Genomic DNA, 19,139 nt, shown 5'->3' on the forward strand with positions numbered 1-19,139 from the left:
GAATCTGAGTCTGAAGGCCAGGTCGTAGTCTTGACACTGATCCTCAGCTCACTAGAAAATGAAGGCACTGTGAGGCCTGAGGTGTCTCAGTGAGTCTTCAGACACCCACCTCTTCAGGAGCAGCTGCCAAGGCTGTCACTGATTCACAATGATTTTCCCATATGTTAACTGGAAACTTAAAGGAAACATTAGCTACGAGGGTTGGGAGCTTAGATTAATATTTAGAAAGGATTTACAAAGAAAAGAACCCAGTTAATCCCAAGATAGAGGTCTTTTCATTTCTATTTGTGTAGTGGGTGGAGACAGAGTCCCTGGCTAGGACAGTTCCCATAATCTTCCCTGCAAAGCCCCTCTGCTGTGGCAGTTTCTAACTTTACAGCCACGAAGCCAGCATGCGCTTCCCACGGCTTCGGCCCCCACTGCCGGAGAATGCATTCAGGGTTCTGACTCTGGTCCAACCTGACTCTGGGATTGCCAAGTGAGTGCCGACTTTAGCAAATAAAGCTTCAGGACAAAATGGAGAGGCAGCCATGACAGTGGCCTCAGATCACTCTTTACAGCATAAAAGATTAAGGCCTGGACTTCAGTGTGAGACTGGCTTTGAGCTATTGTTTGGCAAACTAATTGTCTTCCTTAAGCCTCAGATTCCTTATCTGTTAAATGGAAATAGAAATGGTGTGTGTATGAGAGGGTTCTTGTGAGAATACGACAGCACTAAAGCTCTTAACCTAATCCCTGGCAAGCGCTAAGTGCTCAATACATACCGGCGATTATCATTACGCTTTTGCTATGGTTTGAATGTGTCCCCCCAAGTTCCTGTGTTGGAATCATAATCCTCAGTCATTGTGTTTAGAGGTGAGGACTTATGGGAGGTGATTAGGTCAAAAGGGTGCTGTATTCATGGAGCACTTAATGCTTTTGTCTTGGGAGTGAGTCATCTTGAGACTGGCTCGTTATAAAAGCGAGTCCCTCCTGCCCTCTCACTCTCATCCACCTTGAGCCCCGGCATGACATGACGCAGCACAGAGGCCCTCGCTAGATGCCAGCGCCGTGCTCTTGGACTTCCCAGCCTCCAGAACTATAAGCCAAATACGTTTCTTTTTCTTTTTTTTCAGATCAGATGGGTAACGTGCTGACGTTGTAACAAGATTCAAGCGTGGCACATCTCACACTTGCAGGTGAACACCTAATCATCATGCTCATGAACTACAAAGGGATCAAGCCAAGTACATTTCTGATAAATTACCTAGTCTCAAGTATTCTGTTATAGCAGCACAAAACAGAGACAGCGTGATTCTGTCTCTCTGTCCCTTGGTTATTGCACAACAGGATGATCCCTTCACTACCCAGAGCCGATGTCTCCCATTATTTCTTAGACATTAGTACCTTGAAAGTTTGGCATAATATCTCAGTTAGGGCCTTGGAAGACAGAAACATGAGATAACGAGGCTTTCAGAAACACTCCAAGCCCATCCACCCAGCTACAAAAAGGGTCTGTTTCCTGCTGCTGGAAATACACGCACTCCTCCTTGCCAGTGTCCACACAAGCAGAGACCAAGTTAATATTGACCAGCATTCCCCTACTTCCTCTCTTAAATGCCATCATCTGAAACGGACGGAGGGCACCTCTGGAGCCACTCACAGCTGAGTAATTACGTGGAGGCAACACATCCTGGACGTCTTCATTCACCCACCCTCTGGATTGGGAGCTGAGGGCAGCAGCAGTGAGGCCTCCTGGAGGGGTCTGCACATACCCCTCTGGATCTAGCCTGGCGATGCTTTGCTGTGCTGTACCTCCCACCACCTGCTATCATTCCATTCACCCCCTGAATGTCCTGGGCAAAAAGGGTCAGGCCAAAGGGAGGAAGTTTCTGCTGGTGCTCCCTAAAGATCCTTTTATGTAGGAAGGCCCTGCCTGCAAGTTTAAAGTCCCAGTTTCCAGATAAGTATTAGTTTATACTTGTTAATGTATTTTTCCTTAGAGTCTCTGGTTGGCTTTTTTTTTTTCTCCAGTGGGCAAGAACTTGGATTTTTTTTTTTTCTTTTTTCTTTCCCCAAACCCTCTGATGAAAGCTTCGGGAGCACTCAACTAATAGATTGGCTGGTAATGATAAAATCAAATGCATCAATTCGAGTAACTGATAAGCACCATCAATCTAAAAGCAACATATATTTTAACCACCAACATCCTTAATGTCTGTGGGCCAAGCGGGTGGTGTTTACAGGATTGGAACAGAAAGGCATAAGGGACCACTTTACATTTCAGACAAGTCACTTGGGCAAAACAGCAAAAATCAAGAGGTAGGCACCACAGGAGAGGGGTTGGCAAAATCCAGACCAGTCTGCCCTTCTGCCTCCTCCACGGCCTAGAGGCTGAGCATCAGCTCTGGGGCTGGGCTCGGCTGAGGATTCTGAGGGGTCTCAGACCTGTGCTCGGGGCAGCAAGGCCAGACGGCCCTGTTCTCAAACTCACAAGCGTCAGTGTGTGTGACGTGCTGGAGGAGCTTGCTAACCTGCGGAATCCTGCCCCCAACTCCCCAGAACCCCCCGCCCCGGACGTGCAGTGTCTGTGCTTGTCATGGATTATCACTTGAACCCAGGAGGCGGAAGTTGTTGTGAGCCGAGATTGCGCCACTGCACTCCAGCCTGGGTGACAGAGTGAGACTCTGTCTCAAAAAGAAAAAAGAAAAGAAAATATGTACAGTAAGATTATAATACTGCATTTCCTCTGCATCTTTTTTTTTTTTTTTAAAAAAGGATGTTCCCTTCACTACCCAGAGCCGATGTCTCCCATTATTTCTTAGACATTAATATCTTGAAAGTTTGACATAAAATACTAGTTAGGGCCTCAGAAGACAGAAACATGAGATAACGAGGGTTTCACTGCAACCTCCGCCTCCCAGGTTCAAGCAGTTCTCCTGCCTCAGCCTCCCGAGTAGCTGAGATTACAGGCACATGCCACCACGCCCGGCTAATTTTTTGTATTTTTAGCAGATATAGCGTCTCACTCTGTTGGCCAAGCTGATCTTGAAATCCTGACCTCAGATGATCTGCCCACCTCGGCCTTGAAAAGTGCTGGGATTACAGGTGTGAGCCACCGTGCCTGGCCTCCACTGCCTCTTTTCTATGTTTAGATACACAAATCCTTGTCACTGTGTTATGACTGCCTGCAGTCCTCAGCGTAGTAACCCACTGTATGGGTTTGCAGCCTAGGACCAACAGGCCGTACCATACAGCCTCGGTGTTTAGGAGGCTACGGCATCTAGGTTTGTGTAAGTCCGTTCTGTGATGTTCACACAATGACAAAACTTGCCCAATGACTCATTTCTCAGCACGTGTCCCCGTTGCTATAAATAGTCACCATTATATGACTGTATTATCTCTTCCTAGCTCACTGCATACTCAGTGATTCCACATTGGTAGCCCGGAATTGGCCACAGTAAGGGTTATTGACACCATGGAAATGGGCAAAGGTTGTAATCCAGGGCTACCAACCAGTTGCTGTTAAACATTTACCGGCACACTGCAGGCAGGGGAGGGGAGAACCCAAAAATTGAGCTGGAATAAGCTCCTCAGGTGGCTTAAATGCAGAAGCTCTGCCTGGAACAACACTGTGTAGTATAGACTCAGAGGTCCAGCCTCAGGTACCTCTGTTCTCTGGGTGTATTAATGCATTTTCACACTGCTGATAAAGACATACCTGAAACTGAGCAATTTACAAAAGGAAGAGGTTTAACGAACTTACAGATCCACGTGGCTGGGGAAGCCTCACAACCATGGCGGAAGGCAAAGAGGAACAAGTCACGTCTTACGTGGATGGCAGCAGGCAAAGAGAGAGCTTGTGCAGGGAAACTCCCCCTTACAGAACCATTACATCTCATGAGTCTTATTCACTGTCATGAGAACAGCATGGGAAAGACCTGCCCCCATGATTCAGTCACCTCCCAATGGGTCCCTCCCACAACACGTGGGAGTTCAAGATGAGATCTAGGTGGGGACACAGCCAAACCGTATCACTGGGAAAGGAACTGAGGTGCTGCCTCCATGGCTCTGTAAATGACCCCATGACCTCGAGCAAGTTACTTGCCCCACTGTGCTTAGCCCTATCATCTGTAAGAGTGATGCACTCAGTATGCACCCCCATTGTGTGATTGTGAGGACTGTTAAAGTCTCAGAACAGTGCCCAGTATGTAGAAGGCTCTTGTTAATTGTTACCTATTATTACAATCTGACAAAAGAAAGTTCATTTTGTCCAGCAGATCTTTTTTCCTTTTATATCATTTTTTCTTATGAGAGTCCTACACAGTCTTTGTAGAAAATTTAGAAAATAAAAATAAAGCCAGGAAAAAAAGCATCCATTTCTAGCATGCTGTGAATATTTTGGGGTGCCTTCAGCCTTCTACTCTTTCTCCCGCACCTAAGAGATGTCATTCTTGATGCCCTTCTGGAAGGGGATGCTCTTGTTCGCTAACGTGTGAGGCTTCAGCAATACTTCCTCTCCCACTCTGGGTGGGTGGTGAGTTCAGTTCTATTTAAGTCCATTACTCATGCTCAGATACTCCAGGACAGCTGGCTTTGTCACCATGATGAAAAGCCACTGGCAATGGGAATGGCATCTATAGTGTTGGCGTTCTATATTTACTTTCATTATCATTTAGAAGGATCCTTCTAATCCATTTATTAGACAAATATTTGTTGAACACATAGTAGATACAAGGTATTGTGCTATGAGGGTTGTGGGGTTGTAAGGGTAACAGCATGTCTTTTCCTTAATAATGAGCTTAATAGAATTAGTATTATGAATTACTATTTAGTAGGATAAGAAATATTAAGAAAAAAAGACTAAATTTTCTTTTAAGGCCGGGCACAGTGGCTCACACCTGTAATCCCAGCACTTTGGGAGGCCGAGGCAGGGGGGTCACAAGATCAAGAGATCGAGACCATCCTGGCCAACATGGTGAAACCCCATCTCCACTGAAAAAAAACAAAAACAAAAACAAAAACTAGCTGGGCATGGTGGTGCACACCTGTAGTCCCAGCTACTAGGGAGGCTGAGGCAGGAGAATCACTTGAATCAGGAGGTGAAGGTTGCAGTGAGCCGAGATTGCGCCACTGCACTTCAGCCTGGTGACAGAGTGAGACGCCATCTCAAAAAAAAAAAAAACCAAAACATTATTTTAATCAGATAAAATCGTGTATGGCAAGAGGAATCCCTCATCTTCACCTATTTATCAAAGTGCCAGGGAGGCCTGTGCCTGCTAGGAGAAAGGGAGGTTCTTCCTGGCAGCATTGCTGGGTGCTGCAGAGGGGAGGCGGGAAAACCTGTGATGTCCCAGGTGTTCCCAGTGCCCTGCTCACTGGAGTCTGCTGCCTTCGGATTCAGCAGATACTCTTCCCGCAGGATCCCAAACCCAGCCTACTTCTTCATTTTGTGCTCAACCTGTGGACCCAGAGTAAACTTGCCCATTGTCAGAGAAGGCCCCAGCCAGCCAGGCTTGGGGAGAGATGTGCATTGACCTCCAGTGCTTAAGGGATTTTTCAAGGGTAATTTTGACAACGAAAGATTTGGCTTCTCCACTGACTTCAGAATCCAAAGCCTTTGCTGGACATCTCGGGCCTCTGCCTTGGTCCTTCCTCAACCCTCTCTTGCAGGGCCAGAGTCCACAGCTGCCATTGCCAGCCGATGAGGTGGGGGCTGCTGACAGCAGCAGTCGGGCTACAGTTTGGCTTGAGGTGGTCTCGTCTGTGTGGCTTTTGTACCCTACATGACAATAGAGGCTGAGCTCCCTGCTGGTAGCCTGCCCTGTGGGCGACCCACCTTGGAAAGGGAGCTTCCAGCCCCCAGTTGGGCTGATGCCACCCAGAGCAGAGACAAGTGGTCCCTGCTGAGTCCCAAGCTGCACATTCATGAGCAAAATACGTAGAAATGGCCAGCTGGGTGCAGTGGCTCACGCCTGTAATCCCAGCACTTTGGGGGACTGAGGTGGGTGGGTCACCTGAGGTCAGGAGTTCGAGACCAGCCTGGCCAACAGGGCAAAACCCCATCTCTACTAAAATTACAAAAATTAGCTGGGTGCGATGGCGTGTGCCTGTAATCCCAGCTCCTTGGGAGGCTGAGGCAGGAGAATTGCTTGAACCAGGGAGGTGTAGGCTGCAGTGAGCCGAGATCACACCACTGTGCTCCAGCCTGGGTGATAGAGCAAGACTCCGCCTCAAGAAACAAAACACACACACACATAGAAATGAGAAACGATTGCTGTTATAGTGCCTAAGTTTTGGGATGGCTTATTACGTGATGTTTATCAACCCTTGTCCTGGACTGAGGCATTCTTCAGGATGGGTGACTTTCAGTACCAAAATCCTGACAGTCCTGGGCAAACTGGGATGGTGGTCATCCTACACTTCCATCAGTCTGCTGACTTCTCCAGTTCTGTTTCTGAGATACGTGTCTACTCCTATACTGTAGATGAACAATCCTGAGACAGACACAATGTAGCCCCCACACCCTGCACGACGTGGTGGTAATTATGTCTGCCGTCCAAATTTCACTGCACCCCCGCTCTGTGAGCAACCTGTCTCAGCAGCTGATTCAGGAACTGAAATGTGGGAGTGGGAACCAGTGGGAACCCTCCCAGCGCCGCATCCAGACTGCCTTCAGGTTTTCCACTCCTGCCCAGATGCCTGCCTCAGGGTTGCATCTGTGCCTCTGCCTGGAACACTCACACCTCAGCTCTTTTGACTTCTTTCAGTCCTCTTGTTTCCTGATGGCCTCTTGCGAGAATGTAAGCCCAAAGGGGAGGGGTTGAATCCATACTGTTCAGCACTCAGTGCCTGCTTGGCAGGAGGGGCTCACAACATATTTTTTTAATGCTGAAAGAATAAATGAGTTGGGGGAGTGCTAAGAGGTGATGTAGGCCCAACTCCCACCACAGCAGAAATCCCCTCCGTGATAACCCTGGCAGGTGAGAACCTGTGGCTTAGATGCCTGTAGCAGGGAGAGCTCACCACGTCACAGAGCAGCCTACTCCACTAGGTTTTCAAAAACTGTTTCAACATGATATTAAGGATCATCTCCCTGTGATCTTGCATGCCTGCTCTCCAGGTCTTCTACCACCCCGACTGCCTCCTGGAAGAGAGCTCTAGCTTGCCACATCTTGTCCACTGGGTGATGAGACCCCACACAGGTCTCTGGCCCTCTGGATCCAGGTATCTTTTTGCACCCTGGAATGACTTATTCAGGATGGTGAGGGCACCAGTATATCCTCAGGAATTCTGAAAATTTGTAAAAATTAAGGAAGAGTTCAGCTGGTGGCATACTTTTTAAACTTAAGATGATGGGAAAAGCTGAAGGCAGTACCACTCCAAATCTAAATCTTATGCAATCTTATCCAAAGTAATTTGGATACATCGGGATCCAGGCTCTGTCTTTCTGATCTAGAGACACCATAAAAGATCATCTCTGATCCCGGACTCCACTTAACTGTTGCAACGTGATAGGCAGTGGTTCTATTTCTCCAGGTTAGAGCCTCCCAGGGCGGCGGCTCCACCTTTAGAGACCTTTCCGTCCTGTGGGCCCATCTGATTTTATCTCCTCGGAGCAGGCGCAGGATGCCCAGGGGAGAGGAGACTCAGAGAGGAGACGGTGCAGCCCTGGGAATCTGGGACAGGTGACCTCTTGTCCTGGCCTGTGAGGCCAGCCCTGTGTTCTCTGAGGGGTCACCCTCTGCAGAAGTATGCTCTCAAGGTGTGGCCTCAACCAAAAAAACAAACAAGATGAAGCCTCAAAGCTCAGCCCCACTGTGGCTATTGTGTTTGTACCAGAGACTTTTGTCTGGGAGCTGGCAGGAGTTTTGAAGCCTGGTGTTGCTGCGTGTAGGCTGCTGAACTGACAATGGGGACAGCTTCAGCTCTGGACAAAAAACACTTCCCTAGACGCTGAGACAACCTGCTTTACCCCCAAGTCCTTAACGAGGATAGAGAAAACCAGAGTGAATGCTGGAACTTCCCGGGACGTTCCCTTCCTCACTGAGTAGCCCCTGGCATCATCAGCCTCAGTCCTTTTCATTTTAATCAGCCCCATAAGTCAGCCTCTACCTTTCAAAGGACTCTGAGGAACCTTCCTGCCAAGTCCTACTGAGTTCCTGCGACACTCGAGGACGTGGGCCAGGCTCTTGTGTAGGTTAAGGAAGTCTGAGAAGAATAGAGATTATAGGAAACAGTCTACCTTTCTTTACAAGGCCTCGTTTTGCATCCCTGAAATCTCAGATTCAGCTCTTACAATGAAGTCCTGTTGTAGAAAGAGCTGGTCTTTTATCACCACTTAAAATCTAATTAATCCATATTGAAGCACAAAGATTTCTGTTGTATTTTAGGGTGAGGGGTCATAGAGCCCTCTTTGTTCATCCTTAGACTTATAATCATCAAGCATTGGGGATATAATTTTACCAAGCAAATTGGAAGGTAACAGATCAAGTCCTTATCAGAAAGCCTAACTCATAGTTTTAACAGAGTCCTTCGTCCTTTACATGAAACATTATATTCAAGAAGAACAAAAACACATTTCAGAGTGCCCAAAGAGTTAATGACCACAGCTTATATTCCAGGCAGCATAGAAACAAGATCGTCACATTACTGTCCACTGCAAAAGACAGCAGCTCCTATAGGGGCGGCAAAGTCCTAAGACTTGTGGCATGGCTTTAATCTTTAGGACAGCGATGCAATTTGTTGGACTTTTATTATCTTTCCTGGGATGGATTTTATCCATTATTACAACTTATTTGCCACACTGGAAGAACCTCAACCTGGACTTAAATGAAATGGAAAACTGGACCATGGGACTCTGGCAAACCTGTGTCGTCCAAGAGGAAGTGGGGATGCAGTGCAAGGACTTTGACTCCTTCCTGGCTTTGCCTGCTGAACTCAGGATCTCCAGAATCTTAATGTTTCTGTCAAATGGGCTGGGATTTCTGGGCCTGCTGGTGTCCGGGTTTGGCCTGGACTGTCTGAGAATTGGAGAGAGTCAGAGAGATCTCAAGAGGCGACTGCTAATTCTGGGAGGAATTCTGTCCTGGACCTCGGGAATCACAGCCCTGGTTCCTGTCTCCTGGGTTGCCCACACGACGGTTCAGGAGTTCTGGGATGAGACCATCCCAGACATTGTCCCCAGGTGGGAGTTTGGGGAGGCCCTCTTTCTGGGCTGGTTTGCTGGACTTTCTCTTGTACTAGGAGGGTGTCTGCTCAACTGTGCAGCCTGCTCCAGCCACGTTCCCCTAGCTTCGGGCCACTATGCAGTGGTGCAAATGCAAACTCAGTGTCCTTACCTGGAAGATGGTACTGCAGATCCTCAAGTGTAAGACTTCGACAAGGCAGGAGATGTATCCTGTATCAACTGTGATGACAAAGCCGTCTTTGTTTTATAGCTAAATCTGTGATGCTCACGTTTTCTCATTTAGTAACCATTTTTCTACAATAGGTAGGCCCACTGCCCCCTAAAATCTGGAGAATAATGAAGGAAAATCTTATGTCTAAAAGAAAATGATTATGGTAAGCATTACATAGGTAGAAGTGAGATGAGCTTAATTGATCTGGTTATTGAAATCAAAATGGTGGTGGTTGTCCAATATAGTCAGTTTCAAGCTTTAAAATGTAAATTTCATATTAGAAAGCGTTTTCTGTTTTTTGTTGTCGTTAGATAGAAATGATCATTAGTTTGTTTCCTAAAGAAAAAAAAACTAATAGTCTGAAAACTTTTAAGTGTTCTACATTAGTAAGACCACATGCTAAGCAACCCCAAAGTGTTATTTTCACAACAGTGACTTTTTTCTTCTTCGAACAGAAGTGGTTTGTGTTTAGGATCTTACCGGGCACTCAGTGTGACAAAATTTTATGAGGCTGAAAGGTTTTCATAACCTCTGATACTCTCAGATTTAAAATACTGACCAATCTCTTCTCTCATCCTTTCCCTCAAAACTTTCGTATTAAAAAAAGAAAAACAATTCCAAAGATATATTTCTTGATATCCAGAAATTCTCAGGTCATCTGAATGAAAACTTTCCTTTGTTCAATGAAAAATTACTAACATGGGGATATATACTTCAGTGGTGAATAAACAGAAATGCTGACTGTAACCTAGAATCCTACTGCTTAATTTTTTCTTCCGCAAAGAAAGCATATATAAGAAAAAAAAGTGTTTATGCACACAAGCATGAATGTGACAGAAAGGCATGCAGACAAGTAAGCTGGATATGTAGTTCAGTATTGCTTCATATGCCATGTGGTATATGTAGCCTGAGGAATTTCTAACACACAGGCCTGAGTTCAGGTGTAGAGAGATTTCTGGTAAGATTGATTTATTTGGTTAAGAAATACTTTTTCCTTGAACTTATTTTTTTAAAAAAATAACAGTATTACCATAACATGCACATTTGAAATGTGAGAACTATAAAGAGATGAAAATCTGACAGGTGCAATTAGTAAGATACAAAGCAGGAGGAGCTGAACCAAAACCATCAGTTAAACATTTTGTATTTAGACTTCTTCATTGTTTGACTCTTAGAAAGGCTGGGAATAACATGAAAGCCATTTTTACCTTACCCATGAAAGGATTATTATCACTTAATTACATTTCAGTGACAAACTGCTTTCTGCAAAATCCAGCCCACGGGACACAAACATGATCTCGGCCACACCTTGGCATTACTGGTTTGCGACATTATTTCCCTATCCTTTTCTGAAACCCATTCAACATGGAATCAAACAATAGCAACTCTGGCAAGAATCCTCCTATATACACAATGAAGAAATATTTCTGAGTTTCATAAGTTATAACACAAGTGTCACACTTCTTTTCACAGCAACCGAAGGGCAGGTGTTAGTTTGGCTAAAGCTCTCGGGATATTATAATGGCTTTAGTATTTAGAACTGTGGCTCAACTAGCTGGAGTTTCATTATCTTTGCTGGGATGGGTTTTATCCTGTCTTACAAACTACCTGCCACACTGGAAGAACCTCAACCTGGACTTAAATGAAATGGAAAACTGGACCATGGGACTCTGGCAAACCTGTGTCGTCCAAGAGGAAGTGGGGATGCAGTGCAAGGACTTTGACTCCTTCCTGGCTTTGCCTGCTGAACTCAGGATCTCCAGAATCTTAATGTTTCTGTCAAATGGGCTGGGATTTCTGGGCCTGCTGGTGTCCGGGTTTGGCCTGGACTGTCTGAGAATTGGAGAGAGTCAGAGAGATCTCAAGAGGCGACTGCTAATTCTGGGAGGAATTCTGTCCTGGACCTCGGGAATCACAGCCCTGGTTCCTGTCTCCTGGGTTGCCCACACGACGGTTCAGGAGTTCTGGGATGAGACCATCCCAGACATTGTCCCCAGGTGGGAGTTTGGGGAGGCCCTCTTTCTGGGCTGGTTTGCTGGACTTTCTCTTGTACTAGGAGGGTGTCTGCTCAACTGTGCAGCCTGCTCTAGCCACGCTCCCCTAGCTTCGGGCCACTATGCAGTAGCGCAAATGCAAGATGATCATCAGCAATTGGAGACGAGAAACACCAACCTGAAAGACTAAGCCAGAAACGGCAAGCATCTGCTGTGCAGGAGGAGCCAGCTCAACACTGGATTTGGTAGGATTTCCCACTATCATCTTCTCACTATGCTTCTGACTTTCTAAAATGCATTTTTTCCTGTGGCTAGTAAACTGTAATTTCTTTCTAGGACTGGTAAACCACTTTTATCTTCTACTCTGAGACCAAAACCAATCAAGACTTAATAGTAATGACACCCATTACCGTGGATGAGTTTTCTCGATTTTAAAATAGCGACTGCATAGAAGTGGTAAATAAAGCATTAAATTAATCCTTATGTACCTTTGAAGGTATTATTCATATCGAGCTGAATCATTTTGGCATTCATGTACTTCTTTCAGGTGTTTAAGGTAACCTAGTACAATAAACCTGAGGTCCTGCTGCATATTTATTTAAAATGCTTGACATCTTATTATATAAAATTATCACTGGCTCTTTAAAAGCTTTAGAAGAAAAAGGTGTAGACACATCTCCTTCAGAGTCAGAGAGCTCAGTGTCTCCATGGAGCCTTTTTCAAAAGGCAGCTGCCTTCAATCATGCCTTCTTTACTATGTCAGAAGCAGGAGGGCGATCTTGTGTTTTGGATGATTCACGTAGACTGGGCCGCACAATCGTGCTTCTGCGTCCTGTGCTCTGTGTTTGATGGGCAGCACTTCTGGCTTCCCCGGCTCTGCAGCCTAGGGGGCGCATGGCAGGCCAGGCCAGGTGTGCGGGTGGAGAACCTGGGAAGGCTGCCTCACCGTGCAGCGCACCGCCAGCCCAGACGGTGCGACAACAGAGCACATGTTCCAGAGCCTTCGTTTTATTTGCACGATGAAAGTACTTCATCCTTTTTATCAGCAATACACACAGTTCCAGCAAGAACTATTCATCACAAACTGCTGGCTGGGGGATTTCTTCATGAAATATTTTGTATTTGCTTGGTACATGGCTCAAGGAAATTCTTGTATTTGTGCCAATCAGGGAAATAAACTGAACAATAAACGACACTGAAATAGCGTGTTAGGCAATATGTATCTTTGTTTTTCGTTTTTTAAAAAAACCCACTGAATTTTTTTCCACCCACAAACACATGGAAAGTGCAGAAACCAAAGTTAATCTATGTGATGTATTTGCATACGTTTACAAACAAGACAAATTAAGACAGAAACATGTTCAGAATTTAACCTGATTAAATATTTAGTTCAGTCCTGAGCTTTTGGTAGTTAATACAATACAGATAAAGCAATAGCAAAAAAATTTAATTAATTTGATTTGCATGCTACAGAGATTCAGCTAAACTTTGCTCATTTGGCTAGCAATATTCTTTTTGTACCTGTAACACTTAAGATTCTGATATACAAAATTGTAATAATATACTGATAATTCAAACTTGAGAACTAAATATTACATTCTTTTTACCCTGTGTGAATAAATTCTACCTTTTAAAAATAGTATTTATCATATTAAGATTCATATTTGTCCATATGGTTTTGTGATCAAGTTATTAAAATGTTTTGTCACTGTGATCATTTAGGTTAGTACAAATATGAAAAGATTATTAAAAGCTGCCTATAAATACATAACACTATTGCTGACTTTTAAAGTGTAGAAAAAGGATTATATTAAAATAAGTTCATCTCTCATGTTAGAAATGAGGAAATTTTGTAAAATACAACACCCAAAAGCATCTTGGTCACAACTGCTAACTACCGGCCTGAGACAGATTTTATTCTTTAATACTTGTCTGAAACTTTTTGTATTACAAAAAGTCAACAGCTAATCTGATGAAAGACTTATAAAGCTGTAAATATTCCAATATAGTCTCTTCTGTGTCAAATATTTAAAATGGCCAGAATCAAACTATATATTAAACAGAACATAAATAAGACTGTAAATAAATAAATGAAGAAAAATAAAATTGTACGGAACAACTACACATAATTCTATAGACATTTTCATGGTCAAACTAAGACTGGAAACAGCTCACCTTCATTTACCTCTATGTTAAATAAACTTCTGCCTTTCACATTCGACCTTGACAAGGGTGAACTGTGTTCTTTTTCTAGTTTTCCTTAGTTAACTAATAGAATGAACTGAGCAGCCTTACAGGACTGTGTGCAGTCAATTCCCTAGGCTGGTTTTTGTTGAAAGTAGTGTCTGTCATGTCCAGTTATGTCTTCAGAGAAATTTGTATTAAGTGGTGGGACATTTAGGAAAAAATAAAGTTCTAGGCTCAGAAGTTGCTTAATTTGAACTTCGATTCCAATAACATGAACTTTCCAAAACATATATAATTGTTTTCAAGAAAGTAAAAATTATTGCTAGTGAGCATTCTAACTTAGGAACACATTTTTTTTTTTTCTTTAAGAGGTCCATACCTTTAGGACAATTTTGCATTTCTTAAAAAAATTGATTTCATTTGCTATATTAGATGGCCAACCCAAAATTGTTTCTGAGTGATAAGTATGGTTTAAATGGCCTAAATACTATTTATTTTAAAAGCTTTGATGCTGTCAGAGCTGCACTGAGGATCTGTTTTTTTAAGATGTGCCTGGGTTGGGTAAGCTGAAATTCTAAACTGGAAGACACATTAGTCAGTTTATATCTCTAAACTTGTTCATCCAAAATCATCTTTTTTTATAAACAACTTAGCTTATTCTTCAGATTAATAATCCCCCCAGGCACATTCTTCCCTTTGCCTCCCAACTATTTACCATAAATTATAGATCGAATCCCCTAAAAATGAGAGCTATGAAGTAATTTCTACTAAATGTTAGAAATCTGCTTGATAAACTCTTTTTTGTTTTTGGCAACTTTAATTCTATCAAGACATCGTTTCCTCTCTTCTTGGTTACACCAAATGAGTGCTGATGCATTTCCCTCCACACCTCCAGCTCCCTCTGTCCTCAGAACACAGGGCCACCACTTGGCACCATGCTTAGACTTAGGGCAAACCACTGGTGCAAGCCAGAAACTCATATTTGAACACTTATGCAAAGTCAGGCTGAGTGAGGGAAAGCAGCTGCTCATTTGATGAGCTTATTTGCGTGTGTCTCTGCATGGCTGGTGTTCTTTCTTCTCCCTGCCCTCAGTGTCATGAACCCCAAGATCTTTAGTGTAGCCAAGGGCAGTGCTGCTTTGTATTCTTATATTCTTAAGAGCATTTGGTAGTTTATATTTTAGTTTTCTTTAGAAAAATACAAAAGGACAAAAAGGAAATTGTTTTAAGAAAATCAGGTGTTCCTGCACAGGTGATGGCCATGAACGCACCACCCATTTTGAATGGACTTGGAACGCTGCACTCCAGCCCATGCTCACACTGCCCTCCAAATGGAAAGCGCTCCTCTCCCTGCCGGTGCACAGATGCCACGTGGCGCTGCTGTCATCGGCGCAGCCTACTCACAGCAACGCAAAGGAGAAGCAAAACTACCTGCTAAACCAAGTTCTTTCTCCAGTCGGCTCAACGGTACACACGTGGGGTCCTGCCTAGATTCCATTTTTACAAAAGAAAGCCCACTGGCAATACGCACATACTGGGCAACATTTGTGTACCAAATTATCCCATTTTTCTTATCAATTTTTTCTTTTTTAAGCATATAAAAATTACACTCAAGGTATTTTACAAATTAATGTGTTGAAAATCTAATGTGAAATAGAAGTTCTTCAAGAGTTGACAGTCATATTACCAAAAACAAAACAAAACAAAAAACAAACACCGAAACAAAAAACAAACAGATCTTCAGTCTTTTACCCTCCCTAAGAAAGTGAACAGATGAAAAATAATTTCTTAAGCCACATAATCACACATCATCAGCCGGCAGGGACGGGATGCTTATCTTTGCTCTGGTGAAGTAGGCAATCTTCTCCCTAGATTTGGGGTGAGAAATAAATTGACTTACATATGATGCTAAAAATTATCTAGGACCATCAAAACAATCCCCACGACCTGCAGTGGCGGTGATGTCTCTACAAGCACAGGCAAGAGCTTTTTCCCTTAAGCAAAACTTCATTTGAAATCAAGAGAGCCTCTGCCTGCTAAAGGTAGGGTATCAAGGAGAACAGCAGCTCTGGCTCACGGAAGTCACCTACGGACCAAGCCAGTAAGTTCCCTTCAGGGAACTTCCATCAGGAGACAGTTTTTAAACTAGTAGGGGTTTGGTCTAGGATGGGTGTTTCCAAACTAGGCAGTAGAGTGCTCAAAAGGCCCAAAATCCTACATGGAAACTTTTCAGTAACCTCACAGGAAAGTACATAATACCGGGAAAATCTTTAAAATCGATACCATGCAGAGGCAGGCACAACCTGAAGAGTGATACCACAACACATATGAAAGGAGGAGGAGGAACTTACTAGCTGAAAGGCAGTAACTGCCCTTGTCCCAAAGCAGAGGAGAAGCTGAGAAAGGGCAGAGTGGTTTTCAGGTGACGAGCATACTCAAAAAAAAAAAAAAAAAAAAAAAAGACAGTATGTCTATTTTCCTACAAAACTTCACACTGTTCATGACATGCAGTCAGCACATATTTCCTGAGGGCATATTACATGCAAGGGGCAAGCTGGCAGCTGAAGAATAAAGCACTGGACCTCTCTTGTGAAAGAACAGTCCAGATGGAGGAGGATGAGGTGCAGGTTAGAAACCAGAGCTGAGGCGGGGTGTTTCGAAAACTAAGAAAGGATAGAGAAGAAAACGAGGAGTGAAAACACTGTGGACACTGGAATGAGCTACCGTTGTGAACAGTGTCCTTGACATTTGCTCAATTCCGTAAGAGGGAAACAAGAACGAAACACGCCTAGAGTGTGGGCATGATGTCACTGGAGCCTTAGGTGCAGCTGGCAACCAGGGTGTTAAAAAATACCTGAGTGAGTTGCCAGTGCCTGCATTTGAGACACTTCACATCAAATTCTTGATTTCTAACTTCTCTTAAAAAATAAGAAGGCCAGGGACCATCGTGCTCCTGACTCCAGGTGGAACAAGCGGCTGGGGTGGTGCTGGGCAGAACGCCCCAGACCCCACCACCCCAGGCCAGGCAACGGCAACTGTGCAAATCCCTCGCACAGGCCGTTGTGATCATTCTCATCACTTGCCTGGTGACATAATGGCTTAGGATCCTAAGGGAAGCTGGGAATGTTCATGGATTCTTTGTATTGGGTTTCAGTAACAACTGCGAGTTGTGTGACTTTCCATGCTCGTCAATGCTGCCTACTCTCAAAGTGACCACAGCACCAAAGGCATGAATGGATTCTCCTCACCTGCAGTTCTAAAACCCAAGTAGTAGCACTCACTAAGTCACAAATGTGGTTCTTTGGCAGAAAAGAGGGTGGAAGAACCTCTCTACTACAAGATGTCACATAAAAACGAAAGGGCCGTGAGCCGACTAAGGCACCCTGCTGCAGTCGCACGGTGTGTTGCCCTGCTCTCCTGCCTGGCACTGGACCCCAGCCTGTCTGCCATAGGTGTCCCTGCTCCACCACGTGACCCACCTTCCCCAGACTTCAAAAACACTCGCTGCGTCTGGGCTTCTCCTGCTTAGCCTAAATGCTTTCCAAAGATGCGTCTATGCAAAACCAACCAAAACCAAATCAAAACCCAGTGTGAGCAAACCTTTTTGCTGAGCTCCCTCCGACGGGACCGAAACCATCCCTGGTGTGCTGAGATCCTGAGTGTACTTTTCAGTTCTCTCCATCAATCTCCTCTCCCTACCCTCCCTACCCTCGGCCCCAGGCCCCCGGTTCTCCTCTGACCTCTCCAGCCACTCCTTCTAGTATCTCTTTTGGGGTGTGCCCTTCAGTGGTTGGTGCCCACCAGGCCTCCTTTCCATCGCCTTCACGTTTTCTGGGATGTCTGCCCCATTTCCATCGAGGGGACCACGTATCGAGGATGAGCACTCCTGTTTTAAAATCTCCATACTGACCCCTAACCACGGCTTTAGATTTTTACTCCCACTTGTCTGCTGGTCATGGTTACCTCGCTGGCCTGCTGGCATTGCCTGGTGTGCCCACGGCAGAGGTCAGCATCGTCCTCATACCCCTGGTCCTCAGCGCTCTCCATCTGGAGTGCTGGTATCACAGGGCAACCACTCCCCCATGAACCTCACTGGGCATCCTTACCCATTTCTCCCCACTCACTCTCCACAATGCCTCTGATATCTGCCCCACACAGAGCCCAACTCCATCATTTACTTTTGTGCAGGGAAAGCCCTGCTGGCTCCCCCAGCATCTGGAACCACAGCTGGAAGCCTGCACAGTGTCCAAGGCCTGTGTACTTTGAGCCCAGCTCTCCCAGGCAGGCTCCCCAGCTGGCAACTCCCCATGCGCCACAGAGCTTGGGACTGACTTCTAAGGTCTGTGCCTCTATCAGTGCTTTTCTTCTTGCCTCGATGTCCCACTCCAAACTGCCTCCTCTAGGTGCCTAAGGAACTCGCAGCCACCCTTTCATGATGGGTTCTCTTATCATCTTCTCCTGCTGGTGCCCGCAGCCCCAGCACCTGCTCCACACAAACAGGCTCCCCCGCATCTCTCACAGGTCCCTCCCTATACCTTTAGTTAGCTCTTTCCACATGCACTGAATGACCTGATTACCCACCTGTCCCCGCTACAGCCCAGAACCCCCCCAGAAGAGCAGAACACACGTTCTTAGCCTCCGCATCTCAGGGCCTGACACGGTGCAAGGCTTATGGGGCTGCCCAGGGAATGCCTGTAAAATGAGTGAACAAAACTCCAAAGATACCTGGGTTTTCTGTACCTTTGTATCCTGTGTGAAGATAGCCCAGTGAGATATGCTAAGAGCTACTAAGAGCTGCAGACACCCTGGGTTCTTGGGGGGAGTTAGGCTTTCATCAGTCTTTAACTCTACCAGTCACATTTATCACCTCAGGAAGGTGCAAACAGAAAATTATATATTCAAAGTGGGGAACAGAGGATTTCTCTCTCAGATCCTAAAATTAACTTTCGCTGCACTGAGGAGAATTCCTACAAAACCAGACCAAGTGAGGACAATGCAAAAGCTGTCCTGGATGGGGCCGTTCACCTGAAGGACTGCACCTGCCGAGGCACCTTCTGGCTCTGCTCCCGGAGCCGACACACGTCCTTGGAGACTTGCCTCATCAATTTCTCTGCATTCAAACCTTGCTTCTGCTCTTCTTTTGACTGTTCAGCCTGAAAAAGGGAATAAAAATGTAAGACAAACACAAAACACTGATTAGAAATCCCTGAACATCCTATGAGGCTTGAAAGACTGTGACTAAAGCAGGAGGGCAAGGAAGGTAGCCAGTGGGCTGGTGCCCCTGTTATCACCCATCAGGGACCAACACCCACGTGCCCAACGCATGCTGAGTGGGAGCATAGGTCAATTTTGGGGCAAATTCATTTTAATCACATTTTAGAAATCAAATTTCACAGGTAATATGTGACAATTTTATTACATCTGAAAAACCTAAGAACTCTCAAAAATAAAACTGAAAATTACTCATAGCACTGTTTTCAAAAAATATCTACAGTTAATGAATGTTTTGGGCAAATATACTTTCAAACTCCTATTTATCTTTTTGACGCTTTTTTCTTACTTAGCCATTTAAAGAGCT

The 19,139-nt window shown here is 44.9% G+C and overlaps 3 protein-coding genes and 1 non-coding gene across 4 annotated transcripts in view; 2 read left to right on the top strand and 2 right to left on the bottom strand.

Annotated features, from left to right (window-relative positions):
• Positions 1-1,114: 1,114 nt before the first annotated feature.
• On the bottom strand, positions 1,115-1,218 carry LOC135272164 (small nucleolar RNA U13). Its single transcript, XR_010340255.1, has one exon. It is a non-coding gene; the product is annotated as a small nucleolar RNA U13 (small nucleolar RNA).
• A 7,472-nt stretch (positions 1,219-8,690) lies between these two features.
• On the top strand, positions 8,691-9,353 carry CLDN24 (claudin 24). The gene has a single exon (XM_012472540.1). The coding sequence runs from the start codon at positions 8,691-8,693 to the stop codon at positions 9,351-9,353; it is 663 nt and encodes a 220-aa protein (XP_012327963.1).
• A 1,471-nt stretch (positions 9,354-10,824) lies between these two features.
• Positions 10,825-13,068, top strand: LOC105731009 (claudin-22). The gene has a single exon (XM_012472559.3). It carries the CDS (start codon positions 10,902-10,904, stop codon positions 11,562-11,564), a length of 663 nt encoding a protein of 220 aa, XP_012327982.1. The 5' UTR covers positions 10,825-10,901; the 3' UTR covers positions 11,565-13,068.
• WWC2 (WW and C2 domain containing 2) overlaps positions 12,583-19,139 on the bottom strand; it is a 210,430-nt gene continuing 203,873 nt past the window's right edge. Inside the window, exons 22-23 of the mRNA XM_012472558.3 lie at positions 18,587-18,714; positions 12,583-15,429 (exon numbers count right to left, since the gene is read on the bottom strand). Of these exons, the coding sequence (XP_012327981.1) occupies positions 15,363-15,429; positions 18,587-18,714 (195 nt within the window). The 3' untranslated portion in view covers positions 12,583-15,362. The remainder of the gene's footprint in view (positions 15,430-18,586; positions 18,715-19,139) is intronic.

The sequence above is a fragment of the Aotus nancymaae genome, unplaced genomic scaffold (genome assembly GCF_030222135.1).
Source record: "Aotus nancymaae isolate 86718 unplaced genomic scaffold, 86718_ANA_hifiasm-v0.15.2.pri h1tg000006l, whole genome shotgun sequence".
Taxonomy (NCBI): Eukaryota; Metazoa; Chordata; class Mammalia; order Primates; family Aotidae; genus Aotus; species Aotus nancymaae.

What these genes read in the sequence shown, in the direction of transcription:
- CLDN24 (XM_012472540.1), top strand. Translation starts at nt 8,691, where the DNA reads ATGGCTTTAATCTTTAGGACAGCGATGCAATTTGTTGGACTTTTATTA.
- LOC105731009 (XM_012472559.3), top strand. Translation starts at nt 10,902, where the DNA reads ATGGCTTTAGTATTTAGAACTGTGGCTCAACTAGCTGGAGTTTCATTA.